The sequence below is a fragment of the Acomys minous genome (genome assembly GCF_964271855.1).
Source record: "Acomys minous genome assembly, chromosome: 5".
Classification (NCBI taxonomy): Eukaryota; Metazoa; Chordata; class Mammalia; order Rodentia; family Muridae; genus Acomys; species Acomys minous.
In genome coordinates this window covers 14,049,765-14,075,512 of record NC_140494.1, presented here as the reverse complement: position 1 = coordinate 14,075,512, position 25,748 = coordinate 14,049,765, and the positions used below count along the sequence as shown (strand labels likewise).

At 48.0% G+C, this 25,748-nt stretch overlaps 1 protein-coding gene across 11 annotated transcripts in view; it reads left to right on the top strand.

Annotated features, from left to right (window-relative positions):
* Positions 1-25,748, top strand: part of FRMD4A (FERM domain containing 4A) — a 586,135-nt gene extending 560,387 nt beyond the window's left edge. For 7 of the 11 annotated variants that reach the window (XM_084781777.1, XM_084781778.1, XM_084781775.1 and 4 more), the window contains 8 exons: positions 2,540-2,662; positions 6,694-6,922; positions 9,123-9,179; positions 12,245-12,485; positions 13,221-13,385; positions 14,778-15,652; positions 17,153-17,249; positions 22,559-25,748. In XM_084781777.1, coding sequence (XP_084637903.1) covers positions 2,540-2,662; positions 6,694-6,922; positions 9,123-9,179; positions 12,245-12,485; positions 13,221-13,385; positions 14,778-15,652; positions 17,153-17,249; positions 22,559-22,661 — 1,890 coding nt within the window. In that variant the 3' untranslated portion in view covers positions 22,662-25,748. Of the gene's footprint in view, positions 1-2,539; positions 2,663-6,693; positions 6,923-9,122; positions 9,180-12,244; positions 12,486-13,220; positions 13,386-14,777; positions 15,653-17,152; positions 17,250-19,108; positions 19,181-22,558 lie in introns of all 11 variants that reach the window. The other 4 variants (XM_084781779.1, XM_084781776.1, XM_084781774.1 and 1 more) reach the window with 2 other exon arrangements.

Sequence of the window (25,748 nt, the reverse complement as noted above, 5' to 3'; positions counted from 1 at the left end):
GGGTTGGGGGAGCAGATGTGCTATGTGATACTGTAAATATTAGCATCATTTTTTTTTATAAAGCTTATACTTGAAGGAGAGAAAAGAAAATAGGAGCTTTGGTGTCTGCCTCTCATAATTTGTAAAGCCTTGTTTTGTGTTTAATAAAGAAGCCCCTAAAGCAAGCAAAGAATATACATCACGGCATGTAAGAAGTATGTCAAGGCGAGGCCAGCATGTGCCATAAAAGTTTCACAAACGCAGTATACGGAAAACAAAAGCTCCCACTTCCTCTAACTTTGAGAATAGAAAATATAGCTTAGGTAGAAACAACCCGAAAGCCAGCCCTTTGTCCACGTATGTTTATTTCCACCAGAGTCTCTTGACATGAGTGAGATTAAGGGACCTAGGAGCCTCCCTGCTAGCTCCTGCTCACAGATCTCCAGACTCAAGTAGCAGGAAAACACACTGTTTGACCCCTTGGGAAGAGAGCAGCCAGGGTGAGGTAGTGTGTGTGCAAGCTCTGGGTGTTGTACAGCAAGAGGGCCCACTGCTATGCGTTAAATTCCTTCCCCACCATGCGGCTCTGGTTACCTGTGAAATCAGATTAAATATCTGGAGAATCCAGACCTTGACCTGGGTTCTTTGAAGCAGACGGTGGAAAATCAGTAGCCTCGTTTTAAAAACATAAAGCAAAACCACAGACACGTTAAGAGTTACAAATCCATGGCAATATTAGCAGCCTCTCCTTCCTTTTATGAGGTTTGGAAAAGGATCCTGACAGTTGGCTACTTATATATATTAAAATAAGAATCATAACAGGTTGCTATTTGTAGAAGGCTTAAGAGGGGAGTAGGTACAAAGTCACAGAATAAACAGGCAACCATCTGACAGACACTTTTTAAAGAGGGAATACTACAGAGACAGTCATCAAACAGTGGGCCATCCTGCTCTAACAGTCTAAAATGCCTACATAAAGAACAAAGATCCCAGGAGTTATTTCCAGTGCTAGGAACACAGAGGCAAAGAGGCTCAGGAGGGGGCACTTGTACACACACACTCTACGTAGACACATACCCGTGTAATGAGCCTACCACAGGGTGGACAGAAGGACTCTGGGGGTCCCTTCCTGTGATTTCACTTTGCCTGCTGTGGGCACTCAGGCCAGGACTGCCCTGCTGAACGCACTGAGAGGTGCTGCCAGCCTTTCTGGTGTTGCAGAGTGACTTCTTGCAGTCGTGTCTGGCTCCCACCGTGTGGGGCAGCTGCAGACCTAAACGGAGCCTCATTCTGCCCAGATGTAACATACTCATTCAAGGCCTTCTAATGCAGTCAGTTCCTCAGCTCCTCAGATCGTCCATGCTGGCCCAGAGTCACTGTGGAATCTGTCATCTACTCACTGTTACTGTGGCCATAACACTTAGACCTCTCCCTCTCCCTCCCTCTCTCCCTCCCTCTCCCTGTCCCCCCATCCCTCCCTCTCTCTCTCCTCTGTGTATGTGTGTGTCTTCTGTTCTTGTCTAGTTTTGTGTATGTGTGTGTGTCTTCTGTTCTTGTCTAGTTGTGTGTGTGTGTCTTCTGTTCTTGTTTACTTTTTAACTAAAACTCTCACATGGAAGTTAGTGTCTTTTTAAGAGAGGGTCTCATTATATAGCCAAGGCTGGCCTTGGACTTGTGGTCCTGCCACTGAATATTGGGGGTATAGGCTGCCCCAGCGTACTCAGTCTTCTCGGTCAGCCTGCTGCTGTCGAGTATGGGGCCAGAGTTGCATGATGACCAGCGCATCCATTCCTTCCTAGTAGTGCAGGTCCCTGACATTCACCAAACGACAAGAAAACTCATTTGGAAAAAGATAAACAAAACAAACAAACAAAAAAAACCTTAAGTTTCCAAGTGGGAATAACGGATGCAAGTACAAAGGACAAATTGTGTTGATTGCCGCTTACCGGCTGTGTGGCCTTTCCTCACATGCAGAGGGCTCACAGGAAATGCTCGCTAGATGAGCAAATGAATGAAAGTGGACTACTGTAAAGTCCAAAAGAGAAGTTCTATTTTCTCCACAAAAATTTATTTGGGGAGGTTAAAAACCACCAAAACATAGGTCATCTATTCTGTAAAGAACAGAGTGCTGCCATTCTTTTTTTTTTTTTTTTTTTTTTTTTTGGTAGAGGTAAAATTTTATAATATGAACTCTTCCTCCTGTCCCCCACCAGCGCTGAGGATTGAACTCAGGGCTTCCTGTATACTGGACAAGCACACTGCCACCGAACTATGTCTGCAAATCTTTTTTAGGAGGATTGTTTTCCAGGGTCTTCTGAGACAGGGTTTCACTAGTTAGCCAACCTGGCTTTAAATTTGGGATCTTCTTACCCCAGCCTCCTGAGTAGCTGGGTTGTGGGTCCGTACCTTAGGGTCCAGCTATTTCATGAACTCTTATTTAGGCTTAGTGCTAACGGGCCTTCCATGTGCATCGGATCTGTGCACGGGACTGTGTGTCCTAGAGCAAAGACAGGCACACCATCCCCGATTTACATGCTCCAATGCTCCTCTGCACACACAGGAACTCACAGGCAAACTGCCAGTTGAGTATCCCTTGGACCCAGGAGAGGAGCCGCCTATTGTCCGGAGAAGAATTGGGACAGCCTTCAAGCTGGACGAACAGAAGATTCTGCCTAAAGGAGAGGTACGTTCCCCTGGCACTGGAGTCTTTCCCGGTACCCCGCTTTGCATTATCCTCCTTTGCCTCACTTCTGGGGCTACCAGGTCCTCTGTAATTCCTTCATTGTCTCCATATGCTTTCCTGTTCCCCCTTTCTTGGGTGATCCGGTTAGTGGCTACCTGGTTTTCCTTGATAGGCTGGGCTCGTTTGCCTCAGTGCACATAGCTGGGTCTCTGTTGGGGTTGCTTATTTGACACTGTAGACCATTTGTAAGCGGCCAATTAAGGTTGGGGAGAACATTCCAGTAACATCCAAATATATGTCTAACGGTCTTCCAGCCCTCAGTTACTCTTGGTCTTGCCTGATGCCTGATCTGTGGAAGAAAAGACAGCCCTCATTGGCTGGGGAACGACCCAAAGGGCCCACCCTCTACTATCTTAAGTCACATGGCTGCTAAAATCACTGCATGGACATGCATCCTATACTTGTTCCATCATGGTCTCAGTTGTCTGTATTCAGAAAAGCTGTATTTCAACATGATTTAAAAAAAAAATCTCTGGATGGAATTCTGATGAGAGCTGAGACTGGGGAAGTCATACTGGAGGCTGATCAGAGCTCAGCCAGGCATGGTGGCACACATCTTTAATTCCAGCACTTGAGAGGCAGAGGCAGGCAAATATTTGTGTTTCAGGCTAGCCTGGTCTACAGAGTGAGTTCCAGGACAGCGAGAGCTATATAGTGAGACACTATCTCAAAAAAATAAAAATAAAAAACCAAGTATCCAGCCCCCAAAAGACAGATTTACCTTTCAGGCCTCAAGGTCTCCCCAAATTTGTTCTTGCTAGAGTTACTCATTAATGTCCTAGTAAATAGAAGACTCAAGAACAGGTCAGAGCTCAAAGCCTGGCACAGTAGTTATTCCTGCTGCTGGGACAGAGTGTCCTGACAGAAGAGGAGGAAAAGGAGGGAGGCGGGAGGCTGGTTTGCCTTGCCTCACAGTTGGAGGATACAGTCACCACAGGGAAGGCATGGCAGCCAGTGCATGGGGTAGCTGGTCACACTGCATCTGCAGCCAGGAAGCAGGAGAGGTGAGCTTATCACACTTCCTCCCTCTTATGGAATGGGGTCATCTACATTAGGAAGGGTCTTCCCACAGCAGTTAACTTAGTCTAGAAAATCCCTTGTAGACATTTGACAATTAAGAGTAACCACCAAGGGCTGGAGAGATGGCTCAGAGGTTAAGAGCACTGTCTATCTTTCCAAAGGTCCTGAGTTCTGGTGGGCAGGAAGAATACTGTTTAAATAACAAATAAACAAATCTTTTTTAAAAAAGAAAGAGAGAGTGTACGTAACCACCAAGCCAGGCATGGTGGTGTACACCTTTAATCCCAGGCAGAAACAGGTGGATCTCTGTGAGTCTGAGACAAGCCTGGTCTACAGAGTCCAGGACAGGACAGCTAAGGCTACACAGAGAAACCCTGTCTTAGGGGGGGAAAAAAAGTAACCACCACAAAGGGAAAGGAAAGCACGGTACTTTTAGCCTTTTAAGCAACTTGGAGAAAGACATTTTCCTAAAGTAAGGCTAAAGGGAAGTGGAGGGCGTGCTCAGGCCCGTGCCTGAGGCCTGCAGTCACAGATCCCTGCTTGGCAGGCTGCTGGGCACACCAGAGAGTACCTCTTCCCTTCCATACGTTCATATTCTTAGTGCTGACCCCCCTCAGTCAAATAGGATGCAATGAACTAGAGGAATGGTGCACTGGAACTTAACACATCCCCGATGCTTAGCAAACAACTAACTGCTAGAAGCAGAGATGAGATGTCAGAGGAGCCCCATGTTGTCAGGTGTTATCACAACCTAAGCTTTCAAGAGTACCCCATGTTTAGTGAGTGCCTTTCCATGCCCAGGTGATTAGCCCAGTGTTGTATATCATAGCTTCCCACCCCCCCCCGCCCCCCACTGTTCAAGAAGGCCAACTCTAGGGCTCTGAAAGTTCCTTGCCCGCCCCTGTGCGTCTTTCTAAACTCCACAAAAGGAAGCAGATAGAAATCTGCAGCACTTCCTCCTGACGGGAAGACCTCACTTTTGTTCCATGCCGCTTCAGCTCTCCTGAATACCAGCTTTGCTTTCCTAGCCACGTGACTCTTTCCACAGACAAGGCAGCTAGTCTCAGCCTTGACTCAGTCGGAGTGTCAAAACTTGTTCCAGACACATGCAAATCTCAGGGCCAGCGTCCTGGACCAAAGCTGTCATAACGTCCCAGGAACAGCTGCTTCAGCGAGCCCAAATTCACAGACGGGGCTTTGTCCCTGTCTCAAGGCTCTGGGCAGGAATCCACGTTGATATCCTTCTTCCTCTGAGACAACACGTGTGGCCAGCACTGGAAAGATTTCGCAGGAGTTTATTGTCTTTCTAAGTGGCTCCTTTTAGCCCTTGCTTTTCCCTCCCACTCCTGGTTCCTGCCTCCTCTAGACTTGAAGTGCCCAGAAGTCAATGAAATCATGCAGAGAGTATTTTTCTTAGCAGACCCCAGCCCCCATCCTCCATCCCGATCCTGGCCTGCATCTTATTGAGCCACCATAATAGGAAGACATGTGGAATCCAGGAAACACAGCAGTCTCCTCCTCCTTAGTTTGGTCAATCCCTGCCAAACTTTAATGTAATCTCCTAGCGCATGATATGTGGTCTTCAGTGGCCTTGTGTGGGGACTAGGGAAAGAGAAGCCACTGTGTGCTCATCGGAAATTTATGTAGTGCAGGCTTTATTGGAATCTGTATCTCCTATGAGTTCCCAGAATGTGCCCAGGTTGCTAGCCCTTGCTCCTACCAGACAGTCAAACTCTGTAGGAACTTTTGATGCTTAGAGCTAGCCTCGATAAAGTGGTCGCACCAGGAAGTCAGTTTCCTTTCTTGTTACGATGACAAAAACAAACAAACAAAAAACACCGAAACAACACCACCTGAAAAAAAGAAACTTGAGTGACAAAGGTTTTATTCTGGCTCCTGCTTTCAAGGACTACCATTTCATCACTGAGGAGAGGCTAGGGCTTGTGTTGAGGCTTGTTAAATCTTGGCATCAGACAGGAACAGAGAGCTTGGGCAGGGGGGTGAGTTACCCCCCCCCAACTCCTCCCACCAGGACACATTCCCAGCCATCTGCTTCTTCTAGCTAGGACTTACTTCCTAAAGTAACTTCCAAAACCAGGGCCAGCAGCTGGTAGCCAAACACCAGGGATAGTTCACATCCGAGGCCTAAAAACCAGGAAGAGAAGAAACAAAGAAACTGAGAGCTGCTTGAGACTTAAGGCGCTTCCTCATTCATCCTCGACCCTATCACACATGCATGACCTGCCTCCACCCCTAGCATCACCTGGTGTGTGTACATCTATCTGCACAGGAAACATCTGGACAGTAGGCCAGCAGCAAATGCTCCTTCCAGGGTACTATCTTCTGGGTCTCTGCGGCCTATCTGGCATCTATAGCCTCATTTCTCCCAGGCCCAGAACTCAGGGGAGACTCGTCTTGGTTAAAGGGCCAAAGGAGGTGATAGAGACAGGAGAGAGGTACACAAGGAGGAGAGGAGGGGGAGGGGCAAAACTGGTCCTACTACCCACCCCCATACCATTTACCTCCTAGAGGGCCCCAGAAGGGCTTTTATGAGCACACAAGTGTGAAAAGATCAGTTAGGGCCTGCGGAAAGAGCTGCCAGAAGACACATAGGTGTGTGGGCATGCGTCCTAACATGCGACACACAAAGATGTATGACGAGACAGGGATATGTAGGATGATCAGGATATGTACACATATGAACAAAGCCCAGAGGACAGTGACAGAAGGCTGATCCAGAAATCATGTTGAGTCTTTTGCCCCAAGTAAAAAGAAAATGGCAGCAATGGGTTCTGAATTTCCTCGAAGGCTTGATCTTCGACAGACCTTGGTAGAGAAAGAAAAGTCCAGAAAAATCTGAGGACTAGGTCTGGGCTAGAGGTGGGCTAGATGGGGTCTCCTTGGGCAGCAGCCGCTCCAGAAGGTATAAGCCTGGATTTTCCCTCCCACAGGAAGCTGAGCTGGAACGCTTAGAACGAGAGTTTGCCATTCAGTCCCAGATCACCGAGGCTGCCCGCCGCCTAGCCAGTGACCCCAACGTCAGCAAGAAACTGAAGAAGCAAAGGAAAACCTCTTATCTGAACGCACTGAAGAAGCTGCAGGAGATTGAAAACGCAATCAATGAGAACCGCATCAAGTCAGGGAAGAAACCTACCCAGAGGGCGTCCCTGGTCATAGACGGTCAGTGCTACCCACAATCCCGCTCTGCCCCGCTCCCACACAATCCGTGCAGGATCTATATAGCCTTTTACCCACATACCTTATTGTCCATCCTAAAAGGGAACAGCTGTAAGCCCGGTTGTCCCATTCTAATAATCTGTGCGTGTGGACAGGGACCAGACACAGAACCTCAACGTCACTTAAGACATGTCTCTGGGGAAGCTGGGATGAGCCGGCCAACTCTCATCCTTGGATGTCACCAGGAACTAAGGAGGTTCCTGTGATAGCCCAGCCTGGCCTCAAGATAGCGGACGCTTTCTAGTCCTCTATCTTCCTTTCCTCAGACTGAAAGCCAAGTGTGATAGCTACAGCACTGGAGCGAGTCCTGCAGGCCATCACCCCGTCCCATTCTACTACCAGGGGCTTCTTATCCCAAGAACTGTGGCTTGAAGGATTGGACTGTCCATCATGGATTGTCTGGAGCATATGTTTGGCTCCCAGCTTGGGAGCTTTGGCGATGATGGTAAACTGGGAGAGATGGGCGCAAATCCACCAACGAGCATCGAGTCTCTCCCACTGTTACCATCTTTTCTTTTCTTTTTCTCTAAGTCACTGAAGTCTTGAGAATATGTTAGTATTCTCCCATAGGGTATGCATAGTTCTAAGAAGACAGAAACTGATGTAGGGTTTCTGGGGTGTGTGTGTGTGTGTGTGTGTGTGTGTGTGTGTGTGTGTGTGTGTGTGTTGTGTATTTCATAATGGGTGCTGGGGTTCAGTTTGGGGAAATGAAAGCCCTATCCAAGCAGAAGACCGGTGGCATGGATGTACTTAAGACCCTCGAACACTTAAAAGGATGACAGTGCTGACTGATGTTGTATGTATTATAAAATACAGAAATCTCCTAAAAATATGGGTATACTAAAGAAGCAGCAGAGGATTGGATACCAAGTTACCAAAGTCAGACCCTCTGTCTCCTTGGTTCATCTACCAAATAATGAAGAGAAGGTGACTTTGTAGTTGGGAGGGACAGGGCTGACCATAAAAGCCATCCTTTTGCTCTCAGAACTCAGAAGTATCCATCTTTCTGTATCTTATTCCATTGTCCTTTGCCATAAAAGTGGAACTTTACCCTACTTCCTGACAGGGCCACAGTGAGTCAGTCAGTCCTTTGTCATGGCCTCCTTAAGGGCCTCCTCGAAGGCATTTGAACTTCCCTGCTCTGTGGAAAAGAATCGTCAGCACTATGTCTGGGAAGAGAGGCCTGGGGAAGGTGTCTGGCTCACCAGGTGGCCTCAGGGAGCCCGTTTTGAGGCCTGCCAGAGTGAAGGCTATTCTCTTGGGTCTGCTGGCAGCACTAGCTTCTAAATCCTGACTAGCGCCAGCTCCCAATTCCTGCCATGCAAACCTCCAGCCATCTCTGTTAACTGCTCGAGAGTCCGTCTGTTTACCCGGCTTCACTGCCCCAGTGAAATAATGCTCTCATCGCACAGAGGCCCATCTGCATTAGGAGCAGCAAGCTCCTTAGCACCTCGGCATGTGTTTCATCTCAAGATGAAACCCTAAGCTCCAAAGCTGAAGACTTTGGACCTTTGCTAACATTTCCCAGTGAGCAGAGTCAATCCAGACAAGCCCCTCTTTCCTGGGAGTACCTCAGTTTCCCCAGTGGGAGGGAGGATTGTTTTCCTGTCTCCCTCTCAGGCATGTTCCTCGTTGAATGGTGACTATAAAAGTAAGCTTTAGAGAGACGGCGGCTGTATTTAACGTGTTTGTTTTCTCTCCTAATAACTGTAGCTCACTGTGAAACCATTTATTGCCATGCGAGCAAAACTAAGTTCGCCCTCCTAGTTTCGTATCTGTTGAATAGCAGCTGCTCACTTCTCTGGTTCGGCTGGCACTTGCGCTGAGTTTGCTCTAGGACAGTGGCGTGGCTTAACCAGGCCCCCCCACCTTTCCCTGACATGCTAAGCCACACAATCTGATGAATAAGAGCCTAAGCACACAAAGACTAGGGCCCATTGCAGAGCAGAGGTGGGGAGGATGGGCTACATTCGCCACCGGGACTGTCAGAGGGAGCACCCAACAGCATCTTTATGGGAGGGTGCTGCAAGGAATGGGGTGGGGCTGGGGGCGGGGAGGCAAGTGTTGGACTGTTCTTTGCTACGCACAGGGCTTTGTTTCCAGAATGAGCTAACCCTGTCAACTTTCCCTTTTTGTCCTCTAGATGGAAACATAGCCAGTGAAGACAGCTCTCTCTCCGATGCCCTTGTTCTCGAGGACGGTAGGCTTTTCCATTCCTTGCTCTTAAAAGTGGACTCTAGATTAAACCGGAGAGTGCTCTGCCTAGAGCCTGGGCGTGGCCTTACAGACAGGAGCGAGGCAGGCTGACACAGTGCCTGGACTCCTTGCAGGCTTTCCTTCCCCCCTCTGAGTTCACAGTGGTGCTGCATGGACACTTGTTTTCCAGCGCCACCCAATCTGCAGCCCTGTGTTCCAATAGCCTAGGAAAGGAACGTGTGCTTGCCCTGATAACCCGTGGGCGTGGGTGATATTCATGAAGTGGTATTTTTGTTTTCTAACAGCCAAAGCACACTTTTGGCTGGCGTGGTAGCTTTAACCCTGTAATGCCAGCACATGACAGGTGGAAACAGAGGCGGGAAGATCAAAAGTTCAAGGCCAAGCTGAGCTATATATATAGCAAGACCTTGTGTCGAAAACAAACAAGGGGCTGGGAGTACAGTTCAGTGCTAGAACACTTGTTGAGCATATGCAATGCCCCAAGTTCCACCCTCAGGACAAAACAAAAACAAAAACAAAAACAAAAAACCCAAACAACTCAGGCAGGGGGAACAATAAGTAGAGCTTTTCTAGGCAAATAGCCTGCATTGTTACATATCTTCTTTTGGGCAGCCCTGACTTACACAGAAAGAGGCAGACACTGATTTGAGGTACACAACTTACAAGCTCAGGACCTCCTGGAGAGTCTGAGCCACAGGAAGGGCTTGGCCTATCTTCTGCCCCTCTCCGACACAGCAGTGGGAATGTCCCTTTAGTGGCACGGACAACCTTGGAAACTGTCGGCTGATTTCCTGTTGAATTCCCAAACCTGGCAATGGCCAGGATTATTTTCTTGGCTGAGTCTTAGAGAAATGGTTGAAAGCCCCTCCCGCCCCACAGCCGAAGCAAGCATTCTAGACTTAGACTATTTCTGAACCTATTTCTATGGTCGCTACACCAAAACATTGGAAGATGAGGGCACTAATTATATGGAAATCTATTAGCTGGCAGTTAATTTTTTTTGCCCTCTAGGAAAACCTCAGGCAGCCAGTGGTAAATGGCTATTCCAACAGAAAACATAAAAGGCCTACCCGAGTCACAGTAATAATGATAATTGTTCTAATAATAACAATTGCTCTTGATGTGGGGAAGCCTGCAGAGCTCGTTACTCAGTTGTCTTGGCCTTGCTATTAGAAATCAGACTGTCGACTTTTACTGTCTGCTGCATTCAGTGGGTGGGGAAGGCGAGATGTTCCATGAGGAGACAGAAGCCTGTTTGGAATATGAGACACCCCACCCCACCCCCCAAGTCCCACCATTGCTCTCTAGCCCTCCCTCCAGTCTGCTGAGGAAGGGACAGGACGATGAAGTTCCTCCACGTAGTCGTTAGCTCACTTTGAGACATAATGCTTCTAGGCTTCCTGGGAGCTGTTATGGCCTCCTCTCATGCCCCGTGCATGCTCCCACTTTGGGCTCTCGCGTGCTAGGGACTCCTCTAGTCTGACTTGAAGGCCAAGCAGAAGTAGCCCAGAGCAGATCCATCTGGCCTTCAGATTTTGGTGCCTGAGAAGTAGGCCTTGAAAAACCAAAGAGTTGAAAGTGGTTATAAGACCCGTGAATGGCTGGTGAGATGTCCCTCTAGCCCAGCCCCCTCCTTCCCTGTGAGCACTGAGCATTCCTTTTCCTCAAAAGCCCCCCCATCCCAGCTTCCCAGCGCCAGATTTCTTCAGAAACCCCCCTAGTCTCTCCTGCTGGTTTCCCCAGGGTCAAAACTGCCAAAACAATAATAGTTCTAAAGCAGGATTTTCACCCTGACTCATCTATGCTTTAGAAAGGTTTCTTGTAGCTGTCCAGCCAAATCTCAACTCCTTGCCTGGAACTGAAGGGCCCATGCTATCTAGGCTCACTCAGAATTCCTCCCTCCCTCCTCCTGCCTTCTCCTCAGCTGAGTAGAGCCTCCTGCTTAAACCCCTCCCCCTCCTCACCCCTCCACACTTTCACTCAGCTCCCTTCCTTCTCTGCCCCATAGCTCATTTCCTTCCAGACAGCAGCTTTGGAGTTTGGTTTGGGATTGTTGTGTCGTATTTTGTTTAAAATTGGACCAGGTCCTAGGTAACACAGAACAGCACTGAATTCACTGTAAATTCAGTGGCTTTGAACTGCTGATCTGCCTGCCTCTATCGACCAAGTGCTGGAATTACAGGCAAGAGTCATCATGCCTGGTGAGATGCTGGCTTCTTTGGCTACTGGGGTTTGCTTTCTTTGGAAGTCACCCTGAGTACAGATGTGCTCAGTTGCACTCCAGAGGTGGCAGGGGTAGAGTGTAATTGGGACTGGGACCCTCTTCCTCTAAAACACCTTGGTCAGAGCTGAGGCTATAGCTCCGTGGAGAGCCTAGCATGCAAGAGGCCCTGAGCGCCATGATTCCGACATCATGGAATCAAATATGCCAGAACGGATTACAGAGGATTTGAGCAGCTTGTGAGGGAGGCATGGGTGGTAGAAAACCAGACCTGCCAGCACTTAATTATACTTCACAGATTGACTTCACATTCTTTTTTTTCTCCAACCAATATTTATTGAGTACCTACTGGGTGCCAGCTGTCCTTCTAACCCTGAGGACATAGTGATTAACAGAGCAGATAAAACCCTCAAGAAGGTTAACTCCTCTCCAAAGAAATGGGATGTGTTTAGTGTCTTTTCAAATATAAGTTATGGCATAGCTCCATGCTAGAGTATTTGCTTGGCACCGCACACACCAGAAAATAAAAAGGGAAATAAAAATAAATAATACATCTGCCTTCTGGTGATCACTTATTGGTACACTAAATCTAATTTAGACTCTATTCATACTTAACCAAAAGTGATAATATTGTAGTTAAGTCTGTAGTTTGGGCTCTGCCTTGACCTGGATTGACCCCTAGTGGGGGCAGGGTCACAGGGTCACAGGGTCACAGGGTCACTGGGCAAATTCAATGTGTAGCTCCAGAGCGCTGGTGTGGTGTGTTGGGGCAAAGGCTCCATCTCTGGGTTTGTGGAAACAATGACCTCCTCTTTCTTTCTACACAGAAGACTCTCAGGTTACCAGCACAATATCCCCTTTACAGTCTCCACACAAGGGACTCCCTCCTCGGCCACCATCCTCGCACAACAGGCCTCCTCCCCCGCAATCCCTGGAGGGACTCAGGCAGATGCACTATCACCGCACCGACTATGACAAGTCACCCTTAAAGCCCAAAATGTGGAGCGAGTCCTCTTTAGACGAGCCTTATGAGAAGGTGAAGAAACGCCCCTCCCACAGTCATTCCAGGTGAGCCGCGCATGCGCATCGGGACGCCCAAAAGAGGTCAAAGGCTCGCGCCACACACATCACAGGATTCCCAGAGGATTTCCTTCCTGGAACTTAAGAGTTCAGCCTTGCTCATAAAGCCCTCTACTGTCAACCTCATAGAAGTGCAGATTTGTCATCCAAAGAGTAAAAAAAGGAACCAAGGTTTTGGCTCGCAATCAACCTGTTGGCAGATGGCTTTAATGCCGTTAAAGTCCACAGGAATTAATTAGGAAATTGTAGCCAGCAGTATTCCGGAATGGCAAAGGGGAGCCCAGCCCAAGGATCCCCCAGGTGGTGTAGAACCCTACACTACCTTCCAACTGATTTCTGGAGCCCAGCAGCTGTAATGCGAGCTGCACATTATCAGCTCATTACTCGGTTAATATCAACATTGTACAGATGATTTGGAAGACATTTTAGGTCCACTTCTGTTTTCCTCATTTTCCTTAATTATACAGCTCCAAGAGGGGGTCCTAGCAGGTACTTTGTTTCTTGGAAAACAATACTTGGTAAAGATGAGACCGTCACAGAATATTCACCCAGTGCTTACTGCAGCGGTAGGGGGGACAAGGCCCCCTCCTGTGGCTGGAGGTGTGGGATAGTGTGAGTTGGAGTCCTCAGCAAGCTTTCCTTACCAAGCTAGTCAGCCCCTCCCACCGAGGAAAGGTGCCACATTGTATCACTGTGACCAGCGTGGCTTCTCTCTGCTTGCAGCAGCCACAAGCGCTTCCCCAGCTCCGGAAGCTGTACTGAGGCGGGAGTAAGCAGCTCCTTGCAGAACAGCCCCATCCGAGGCCTCCCACACTGGAACTCCCAGTCTAGCATGCCATCCACCCCAGACCTGCGCGTCCGAAGTCCCCACTATGTTCACTCTACGAGGTGAGTCTGCTCGGCCTTCAGGCCCCCCTGCCCTTCTGGGCCAGACCTTGGAACATTGAGACATCATTGGCTCCAGCCTAGCAAGAGTTAACAGGTGAGCTACAGGCGCTGTCCATATCCAGGGACGTCTGGGGAGCCAGAGAGCCCCAATCTCCTGGAGACAGCAGCTAACAAGGATCCTAGTGGGAGTGGAGGCAGGAAAATTAGCTCAGTTAACATGGGAGGTGCTGCAGCCATGTACACCCCAGGCTAATCTTTGTTCCCCGTTCCTCATAGATCTTTCTCATGAGGTCTAAATCTATTCTAAACTTATTTTAATGCCTCAAGGTATACATTATAATGATCAAAAGAAATGAACAGAAAAAATAGGCTTCCCTGAATCATATTCGTTTTTTAAAAAGAAGTAAAGTTGGGTCACAGAAATGGGTGGTAAGGGTTTTATAGTATATTTCTACCTGTATGTAGCAACCAAGAGTCACTATGAATTTGCATTAAAAAGTCCTAGCATTTGTGCCATTATCTATCTCTGGTTGATGCTGATGGATCAGAGGCAAAGTCCTGGCACTAAGGGAATGCATTTGTATGGGGTTCATGTTTAGGGGTCCTGTGTTCCATCACTCCTGCAGTTTAGACTCATCAGAGGAAACAGCCACTGGCGTTCACTTCTGAGTATTTGGTTCAATCATGAGAGAGCTTCTGTTAGGTTTTTATTACTTTTTGTTGTTTTGAGGTTTTTGTTTGTTTGTTCGGGGGGATTTGGGAGTTTTGTTTACCTTCAGCCAACATCTTAAAGGGATTAATGTAATACTTAGAATGTAGTAAATTGGTTCCCTATCTATAGCATCATTTCTGATTGTTTTGGGGGGGTGTTGTTTCTGTTTTTGTTTTTTGTTTTGTTTTGTTTTGTTGGTGTGTGGTTTTTGTTTTTAGAGACAGGGTTTCTCTGTGTAGCCTTGGCTGTCCTTGACTCACTTTGTAGACCAGGCTGGCCTTGAACTCAGAGATCCCCTTGCCTCTGCTTCCCTGAGTGTTGGGATTACAGGAGTATGCTACAGTGCCTGGCAAGAACCAATCTCAGGGAGGCAGGGGCAAGTGCTGGGATTAAAGGTGTGTGCCACCACACCCAGCCTGTAGCATCAGTTCTTAAGAAGCACAAACACTCTGGATATTGGTCAGCACTTTCCAGAGAAAATCCTGTGCATATCCTAGATGCACTTCCACTTCCCTGGCTCCACCTCCAGAGACTCTTAGCTCCCTTCCTTTCCCCAGACCTGGGTTTCCCGGACAACCTTTCCGGGCTCTCCCATTGGTAGAGCCCCCGAGCCTGGCCTATGGTTTTCATGGGACCCTTTGATCCAGAACCCGAAAACCAATCCTACATCTCCCCAACAGGTCAGTGGACATCAGCCCCACGAGACTGCATAGCCTCGCACTGCACTTTAGGCATAGGAGCTCCAGTTTGGAGTCCCAGGGCAAGCTCCTGGGCTCGGAGAACGACACCGGAAGCCCAGACTTCTACACCCCGAGGACTCGTAGCAGCAATGGCTCAGACCCCATGGATGACTGCTCGTCATGCACCAGTCACTCGAGCTCAGAGCACTATTACCCAGCACAGATGAACGCCAACTACTCAACGCTGGCTGAGGACTCGCCATCCAAGGCGCGGCAGCGGCAGAGGCAGAGGCAGCGGGCAGCAGGCGCACTGGGCTCCGCGAGCTCCGGCAGCATGCCCAACCTGGCGGCACGCAGCGGGGCTGTGGGAGCGGGCGGCGGTGTGTACCTGCACAGCCAGAGCCAGCCGAGCTCTCAGTACCGCATCAAGGAGTACCCACTGTATATCGAGGGCAGCGCCACACCCGTGGTGGTGCGCAGCCTGGAGAGCGACCAGGAGGGCCATTACAGCGTCAAAGCGCAATTCAAGACCTCCAACTCTTACACGGCTGGCGGCCTGTTCAAAGAGAGCTGGCGCGGTGGTGGCGAGGAGGGCGACGCAGGCCGCCTTACGCCATCACGCTCCCAGATCCTGCGGACTCCTTCGTTGGGGCGTGACGGCGCCCACGACAAAGGTTCTGGTCGTGCCACGGTCTCAGACGAGCTGCGCCAGTGGTACCAGCGGTCCACGGCCTCGCACAAGGAGCACAGCCGCCTGTCGCACACCAGCTCCACCTCCTCGGACAGCGGCTCTCAGTACAGCACCTCTTCCCAGAGCACCTTCGTGGCGCACAGTAGGGTCACCAGGATGCCCCAGATGTGCAAGGCCACGTCAGGTGAGCAGAGCGGCGGGATGGTGGTGACCTGGGTAACCTGGAGGTTGCCTAGACCTGGCAGCCAAGACAAAGAGTCATTATTCCGGAGACCTTGCTGTGGGATGTGGGAAGCCCATGGATCTTCACAGAACCATGGTGTAACCCTGAGCACACAGCGAGCATTCCTTTAGCCCTTCTAGTTAAGGAGAGAAAGCAGGGTTTATCCTGCCAAGGATGTACTGTTTTGTTTTGTTTTTTTTTCCTGGTGAAGAAATGTTCTAGTAGGTTAGAAACCCAAGTTATAAATTTGCCAAGAAAGGTTGGGTTGAAAGTACAGCCTGGGTCTTGAGACCCTGGAAAAAGAAATGTGGGACTCCAGGTCAAGAATTTTACTTAGAAGCTAGCATCTGGGGATAAATCTGAGAGTGGAGCCTGGAAGCAACAAGTGGCACCTTCTGCCCCCATGTGCCACCACCTTCTTAATTAGGGTACACAGACAAGTTCCAGAGACGAGACTACAACTGATCTAGGCAGTCCTGGGTGCACCACGGACTTCAAGTTCCTATAGCCTTCTTCCTGCTCTTATTTTTCTGTAAACAAAGCCAGTGCCTTCCCAGCAAGCTTCTGAAAATGGATACGTTATGTGTCCCCTCTGAAGGCCATGACGGTTGGAATCCTTTTAGATCCAGTAGTCAAGTCACAAATGGCAAAAGCAAAATTAGGAGAGTGGTTCATTGTCTCAAAATTGCTGCGTTTTATGGATTTGCTTTAATAAATAATAGCAGGTGGATATTACTAAGATTTTAGTAAATTATATCTTTGACAGAAGAAAAGGATTTCTTCCCACCCTAGAAAAAAAGTGCAAAGGAAGCATCTGAGTAGGATTGACTTGGTGCTCAATTCTAACTATATCTGTGTATTCCACCCACTCATATTTGAATGAGCTGCTAAAAGCACTGTTCATTTGCGGAGTGATTAAAGTAGTGACTGGTTAAACTGGGCATGGTGGCGCACACCTTTAATCCCAGCACTTGGGAGGCAGAGGCAGGTGGATCGCTGTGAGCTCGAGGCCAGCCTGGTCTACAAAGTGAGTCCAGGACAGCCAAGGCTACACAGAGAAACCCTGTCTCAGGAACAAAAAAAAAAAAAGTAGTGACTGGTGCATCTGAGACAACCGGGGGTTTTCTGGAGGCCATGCCCACCATACAGCATGACTCCCACATAGGGGCTATATCTAAAACCCCCTAAAGCAGCCCTCCCTGCTCAGTTCTCCATCACAGAAACACGGGGACGTCCTATCCTGTGGCCTCAGTCAGAATGGAGGGTACATAGTTAAGCAGGGAGTAACAAGGATATTTCCCCACTGACTCTGCCATGGGGTCACCAAGCCCCTGCCTGCAAGGTTATGTCCTGCATGTCTGGCGATGGTAACTCCTGCCACTGGGTTTGTCATTGAGTTACGCACTCCACACTGGGTCTGACCAGCCTTCTTCCTGCTTTTCCCACACCAACTCCATCTAGCTGCCTTACCTCAAAGCCAGAGAAGCTCAACGCCCTCAAGTGAAGTTGGAGCCACCCCACCAAGCAGTCCCCACCACATCCTGACCTGGCAGACTGGGTGAGTTGTCCCTTGAAGCTGATGACCTGGTTCTTCTGGGCTCTGACTTGTATAACCTAGGACGGACGTCATCAGCGCTGAGCTCCCTGTGTTGCTGTCCCCTTCTCCCCAGCTGGCCCACTGCCTTTGATGGGGATGGGTTCTGTGTGTTCTATTTAAAAGTAGGCAGTGGCCCCAGGGATGTAGGACATGGATTTCGATTCCGCACGGCATTTTGATTTCTCTGGGGCCAATGTGAAATGCCAAGCAAAAAATGTCAGGGGCGGAAGAGAGAACATCAAGCAGACAATACACAATTCTTGGTGTGGCTACTGTCTTAATATCGGGATGCACCCTGAGAAAAGGGGTGCCTATCTAGGCTAAGCAGTTGGTCTTCGTCAGCAAAGGGGATGCTGTGCTTTGAGGCCTTTAAGTAGTAGAGGCTGCGCACAGCAAAACGACTGTAACTGGAAATCAGCTCTCATTTGTAGCTTTAAGTGTGGAGTTAGGGCCAGTTAGGGTGTTCTGACCTGTCAAAGGGTCGAGCAGACACAAGCATCCTGCTGTGTTCTTATCACATGCTGTCACTTCCTACCCAGCTCCTCTCTTCTGTCACTGCCTCTTAGATGTTACATTCTGTCAACACCTGTTGGGTATTGGAAATGGGCCCCGTATCCAGCTTACCCACGGCTTTTGCTTTGTTGGGCACTGGTGAGCACGTCTGGGGAAAGCTGACAGCTGTTGAGCTGAACTGTAAGAACACCACAGCCCCACAGCTGGTCCCAGTGACTGCGCTCAGGCTCCCACGCTTGGCATCTTTACTCCGCCACAGCATGTGCAGTGATTCGACACCAGGCCTTTTCTGGAACCTTTGTTTTTGGTGGTGAAGTGGGGGAGATGACACTTACTGAGTACTTACATAAACACAGAGGCCGGCAGCTTCATCTACCATAACTGAGCTTCCTGGAATCCTGTTTGCCCTCTGACAAGGCAATGAGCTAGATCTTTTGGGTTCATAAGTGAGGCAGAGAACACAAGTCACACGCTCTACATTTTTCTGGTAGGTTCTAACATGTGGACAAACCTACTGAATCAGAAGCTCTGGGGCGGGCCCACTGGGTGTTTTTAAATGAACCCTCGGGTCGTTAGGGTTAATGATCGGACATCCACTGAACCCCACAGTTCCACTTTACTCTTGTCAAATTAAAACAGTCTGCAGCTATAGTGCTTCTCAGGTCCGCTCCTCACTGTGGCCGTGCCAGTGGTCACCTCTCTGTTTTCTTTATAACTCACTGACACCACTTGCCCAGGCCACTCCCTCTACCCCTCCAGCCTCTAAAGCCAGACAGCTTCTCTGCTGAGGCCTGAGTCTCCCAGGACTAATTCGTACAAGAGTGATACATCTTGCACCTCTAGTGGCTAAACCAGAGGCTTGGGAGCCGCTGTGGCCATGCCCAGGTTTATCTGATCGTCTGCATGACTGTCAGGTGGCTGATAAACCGGCTCTAAGTCCTCCCGTGCCTCCTCACTCACATTTGGCCCTTGGACTTGGCCAGGGAGGGCTCAAGACAAACTGGAAACAAAAAGGCACTGTCCTTCAAGTCCAGCGTTTTGCAGATTGAGAATTATTCAAGAATAATGTGATGAGGAAACAAGAAAATGGGTAAAAACTGCCACTATCTGCCTTCCTAACAGAACCCATGAGGTCTTGTCCCTTAGTGAAGGACAGCAAAGTTCTGCATGACTCTCACTGTGTCACAGACACGTGGGTATATGATCATCGGGTCTTTCCAGTGTGTTAATAGGCTACTAATCACGTGTCAATTCTTCTGTGTAACATGAACTCTCTTCTCTTCCTCCTTCCGCTTTCCTTTGTTCAGAGAAGCGACAGAAAACTCTCCCATCATGGATGGGTCTGAGTCTCCAACTCACCAAAGTACTGATGAATAGAGGTATTGTAAGGGAACGTTTTGTTCTTACTGCCCACGAGTGTGTGCTCCAGATGTCCTGCATATGTGCTGCCTCTGCCCATGTCATAGTTTCCAGGAGGAAATGTCTGAACGGTGTGGGAGCTGTTATTTTTATGTTTTATTTCTAGATACACGTGGAGCTGTATGTTTGGATGTGTGTTTTTACATCAGATGTAGGGTAGCCCCGTGCTCCTTCCCAATCTGCCTCACAGTATATATATTCAGACTTTCTAGGCTATAAGTACAGAAAATTGTAGAGGTTCATTTTTGTTTACTGGCTTTGCAAGTACTACCCATGAAAACAGCATCAGTGCTGTTTAAAATACCTGGGATATTGTAACTGCATCCATTTTTCAGCAATAGTTGTATGTTGCATCAAATGTCAGAGTCCGGCTTTTCAAAATGTGGTTTGTAAATTACCACCACCACCACCACCTGGGAGCTCAGAATGACTCCTGGAAGCCACCCTGGCTCTGCACGCTGAAATCAGCAAAGTGCTGCTATACCAATACAAAACAGTGAGACCCAAAAGTCTAAGGAACTAAGTACAGCACTGAAATTAAAAAGCGCATCATGAAAATAAGGGTACCATGCAGAAGTAACTTTTAGTTAAAAAACAAAAACCAAATTGAACTTTGAGTAAGAGACTGCCACATAAAAGTATTGAATGCTCTGCAAATTAAAATCAAAATGCTAAAAAGATTCAGAGGCGAGAGATTCCCTTTAGTTCTTATACAGACCTCATAAGCCTGGCTTTAAAGAACTGCAGTGGATCAGGGAGGCAGAGAAAGTATTCCAAGCGTGGATACAAGCAGGGCTGTTGGAGGCACAGCAGAGAGTCCCATTTTGCAGTATAAAGCGCAGTGCTTTCATCAGGGATACAGGAAAGGAGAAGACCATGGACAATTTTTACAGTTGGCCAAATGGGGACTTGGGGAAGCAGGGGAGAAAGGTGGACAGCTCATCCTCTGGTACCAGTAAAGGGCTGAGAGAGAATGGTGTCCCAAGAACATTTTCTGAATTGGAGTCATTTTTCTCCTCACATATGAAGGGATTAAAATGTGGCAAGAGTGGTGGGGAATGGTAGTGGACACCTAAGAAGAACACATAAAATGCTCATGTGGGAATGTGGTCGAGTCAGTTCAAAATGAACCAAAGTTACAACACGGAGCAGCAGCTCACCCAGGCCAGCTGGGCACAATATGCAATACAGAGGTCTTACCACCCTGGCTTTACGGCTGCTGACCCTCAGCACTATTCACCGACCCAAATATGTTCAGCTAGTTGGCGAGTGAAATCCCACTTCTCAATTCACAGTGTGCTATGGGGAAAAGGTATTGCTCAATATTTCATTATTATTCACTTTAAAAAAAACTGATTTAACCCCAGGCTATTTAAGATCCAGCATTCAAGAGATTCGAACATGCTCTGTGGCATTAAGCTGTGTGGGACGGTATTTTCTAAGATGTGCTCCATGGGCGTGAATAGGTGACGCTCTGGGGGACTATTCAGGTAGAAGACAGCAACTCATGACTTGAGAGTGCTTCACCTTCAGAAACACATGTTGGCTTGACTCCTTGTACTCAAGGCTGCAGTCAGGAAAATGCCCGCAGGAGACTCACATCACAACTGTACCAGAAACACATGAGTCTAGAGAGCTGTACTGGGATTTGCTGCATAGGAAAGCGAGATCAGTTCAAGGAGCTTCACCGAATAAGCATTTAGAAGCTGATACCCTGGAGAGCGGAGGCAAAGCTAAGGCCACAGCTCTCTAGATGTTTCCATGCACGGTGAGGAAACAAGCACCCTCATGCTTTCAAAGCTACCTGGCCACCTTGCACCATGAGGTGGCTGGAGATCTGACTGGCAGCACTCGGTCGGTCATGTGCTCCTCTGTAGGAGTCCGAGTGCTATGAAGACGCTGTCTGCCTAGGATCACTGCATGTCTCTAGCAGAGTCCAAGCACCTTTCCCATTAAAAAGGTTCCTAGTCCTTCTGACACCATTTTTAAAAGCCAGTGTTTTCAGACTGAGTATAACCATCCACTCATTTACTCCCAACATACAGATACATGCAATTACACTCATGACTGGCCTCATAACCAAGGGCCTCTCCTTTGCTTCTAAAGCTATGTATTTAATCAGAATTAACCTTATATACTTCCAGTGCTCCCAAGCACAAGACTGTTGTGGAAACCTACCAGAATACTCAGAGATGGCTTGAGGTTTTTCTAGCATTTGTGGACTTTGTTGGGTCAGATGGGGGATATTTACAAAACATTGAATACTCGGTGGTAAAAGAGTGGCTGGTTGTCTTCAGAGTGCACTGACACGGGAGGCTTTTAAGATACTCTTTAAAGTGGCCTAGCCATCTCCTCCTGGCACCCAGACATGGGAACTGAAGGGTAGCTCAGGGACAGCTAGAGGCCTCTTTAAGTGAGTAGGGCTGCAGACACTCAGCTGCATGAGCATTTGTTGATTCTTAGGCATTGCTCCCATCTGACCTACTAATAATACTGACCACCAGAAATCCCTGTTCTGTTTATTTTTCTATGTAGAGGGAAACGCATCTCTATTTTACATTATTTTTTGGTACTCAGCATTACGTGCAGGACTCTCATATGCTAAGCATGCTTTCTACAGTGGCCCAGCCCTGTGGCTTTTAAAACTATTTTTATAATATGTATGTTTTTTAAAAGCACTTTTATAAGCCAGGCATGGTGGTACACGCCTTCAATACCAGCACTCGGGAGGTAGAGGCAGGTGGATAGCTATGAGTTTGAGGCCAGCCTGGTCTACAGAGTGAGTTTAGGAAAGCCAAGGCCACACAGAGAAAACCTGTCTCAAAAAACCAAAAGTAGTTTTTATAAAAATCACAACAGTATTGATTTAAAAAACATTTAAAACTCAGTCATGAGGAACAGCTCACATTTTTGAATGTTCTTCCAGGACAGATGTGAACTTAATCTTGGGGTCTGATGTAAGGCAAGCCACTGGCTGTCATGCAGGAAGTCATCCTGAGGGATACAGCCCCAGGGGCTCCTCAGCTGTGGCTGCATCCGAGGACCACCTGTGGGACTGTGACAGTTCCCAATAGTAGTGCATTCCAGGCCAACAGCGTGTCCAGGCCCAGCATTTCTGAGGTTCCCACGTGACCCTGAAGACCACCACTTGCATTTCCCGAGGCCTCAGGAGATCCTTTTATGTGACTCTTACGGTCTCTGAACACCTTCCGTACACCAACTGCCATTGAGACTACGGTGTGGGCAGGGAAGACAGCTCATGTCACTGCACACGCACCCTGAATCGGGCCCATCTGTGCAGCTCTCCTCTAACTCTGTCATCTCTCTTGGACCCACAGGACCTACAGTGACAGCTGCTTCCTGGATTCTCCCCTCTATCCAGAGCTAGCTGATGTCCAATGGTACGGGCAGGAACAAGCCAAGCCTGGGACCCTCGTGTGAGCTGGCCAGGCCTGATCTGACCGCCGCAACGCCATTCTGAGTCACCTCACTGCCTCTCATTTGCCTTACCCAGACACACTGTCACCTGCACCAGCTTCGGCCCTCAGCACTTTTTTTTTCTCCTGTCTCCACATCCCCTTCACCCTCAAAAAACCTGACTGAGGAGACATTCCGGAAGGTTCCGATCCCACTGTGTGTCCCCTGGCTCTCTTGCCCAGAGAGCCAGACAACAATCCTCAATGGCACCTTGGTGGTTTCCCTTTGCCTGTGACAGCCCCAGGCCAGTTCCCGTGGAAGAGAAGCATGGTAGAGAACGGAAAAAAGAAAGACCTACCTGTGTACAGAGACTGTGAGGCTGTGTCCAGCTCCCACCCTAGGCCAGCCGAGTGCTTCAAGAGGAAGACGTCTTATGGGGAATATTCAGTTTACACCTGAACTATTCTGTAGTGAGACAGCCAGCAAGAGTACCTAAGGGGAAGCGTGCGAAGGGAAGACCAGAGCTCTGGAGACTCATCAGAGGCTCACCATCGGTTCTATGCTGCCAAAGATTAGACACAGTCAACAATAAACAGATAGGAGGGGCCAAGAGGAACACACTCTTCCTCAGTGAAATCTCTTTTTCAACTCTAAACTGCTTCTATGCAGCACAAGTGGAAGCCAACCATTTGTAAATCATGTCCTGTCATGACCTGTAGCAGTCCGCTCCTCCCGACCTAAGAGCCTGGAAACAAACCCAGCAGGACAGTGAAGACGAAGGCAGCTTGACTGGCCTGGCAGACTCAGACTCTGTCTGGACACGAAGGGAAGCAGAGGTTGGCAGGAGCAGGGTACTAGTAGGACTGCCCTATGCAGGGGCCTCAGCCAGTGCCCCCAAAGCTGCTTTTCCTTTTGGGATTGGAAGATAAAGGTGACCACTGCCAAAAGCAGTTCTCTCTCGTTAAAACAACCAGTAAAGTGTAACCTTTCCTTTTTGTACAAGGCGTTTCATCTTCTTTTTTATGGAAAACCAAGAGAAAAAAAAAAAAGCACATTGCAATCTAGTCCAGTGTTTTCCTGTTGTTGGCTCATTTATGTTTGTTAACATTTGTGTGACAAAGAACTCGGATAGACCTCTCCTGTGTGTCATTTAGTCAGAGAACCCGAGGATGCCCCTAAGTAGGAAGCTTTTTTACCTGTGTCTACCAGCCAGCAGGCAGAGCAGAGTTCAAACAGCTCAGCTCTCAAAGGGCCCAGCCCCCTCCAGCAGTGTCCATGACCCTGACTGACCACCTCTGTCCACAGATACCTAGAGGATAAAAGGCGCAAAAAAAAAAAAAAAGAAAGAAAGAAAAAAAAAAAAAGAAAAAAAGAAAAAGAAAAAAGAAAAAAAATAAAAATAAAAATAAAAAGCATGCCTGCAAGTTGCTCGTTTACATGTGTTTTGAGCTATGCTTAACACACAACCAAAAAGCCATCACTGTTCCGAGGCCTCAGAATTACCTTTATAATAACTAACCAGCAGTCTTAGTTGGGTTACTCAAGATGGCACAGAAGAGTCTCCGAGGAGGCGGTATGTGTTAGCGTAAGGGGGGCTTGCAGGGATCGCCTCTGTAATGACTTCCTGTGCGAAAGGTAACCAGGAGCCAGGGTGGGAAGACTTTTGTGGGAAACCAAATCTAAAAGTTAGCTGTGACATCAAAAGAAAAACCTTTTGTTTTTCGTGTATGTAAACCCAAGAACCACGTAGACTCTGCCAGAGCAGGAAGGTTAGAGAAGGGTAAGCCACCCTGCTGCTCACTCTGCAGTGGTTGGAAAGCTCTGGGACAAAGTAGGAGCATTTCCAGCAGGCAGGAACATCCATACCACACGGCCTGGGGCCACCTCCACCGTTTCCCATGGCCTATTCAAGGCTGGGTACCCCAGAGCTGAGCCTGGCTGGCTTCCAGAAGCAGTGTGCTCCCTGGACACTGCAGGGGAAACCCTGTACGACCGGTAGGGACTGGATATGATGGTACAAAAGGAACCTGGGGCTTGACTGAGACAGGGCTACCTTCTTTTATTTTATTTTTGATGATAGTAGCTATAATATACAGGTTTCCTTGGAGATTTTTTTTTTCCTTCCTTACCTAATAGGAAATGTGACACACTGTGTCAGTTTTCTTTCTTCCAAAAGGAGATGCCTGAATATTTAGACTGAACTATGGTACAACAGGAAAAGTCCAAAGGGAAACTAAGAACAAGACAAGGTTACACAGTTACAGGTTATAACATGGCAGTTCAAAAATTAGCTCTGAATTCCTTCGGATCAATGAGAGGCAGAAAGAATCTAGGTGCAATCGATTTGGGGAGCAGAGGGGAATGGAATGAGAGTCTGGGAGTAAGGACAGAGATTAAGTAAAACAGGTTTTACTGTTTAGCTGTGTTCAGTTGATACAATGTACATAACACGCATTAGTCCTTTGAGACTGACATGACAAGTGGTGTGGTGACGAACGCTCCAGGTATTGTGTTCAAGCCCCTGCAAACTCTTTACAGATCCATGGTTCTTTAAAAGAAGATGAACTATGAAGCCCCCAGTCTGATCCAAGGCCCCTATTGGATTCTTTGGATACATGTAAGAAATTGCCTGTTTCCGCCAGACTTTGTTGTGAGTCAGGTTGGTTTCTTTTGTTATATGCAGGTGAGTGTTGAAACTGTTAAAATCCCGATTTGTTTTCATTCAGTATTAGTTTAGTTTTAACTATATAGCAAACCTCATCCAGGTGCTATCAGACGACCAATTACTGCTTAGTTAACTAGGTGTAAAGTTTTACATATCCATTCATGTCAATAGTTTATTACAAGTTGTGTAAAATGGACTCTAGTTTAATAATGGGGGAAAGATTAGGTTGCTCCTGAAACTGACTGTAGAGCATGTAAAATGATTTTACTGGATTCTGTTCAACTGTAATCAATGAAAAAGATGTATGTTGTAGACAAAGTTGCAGAATTAAAAAAAGAAATCTGCTTTTAATTTATTCTTTTTGTATTAAGAATTTGTATAGTACCTTTACATTTTGCAGAACAGTGTTGTCAACACTTATTAAAGCATTTTCAAAATGAAAACAC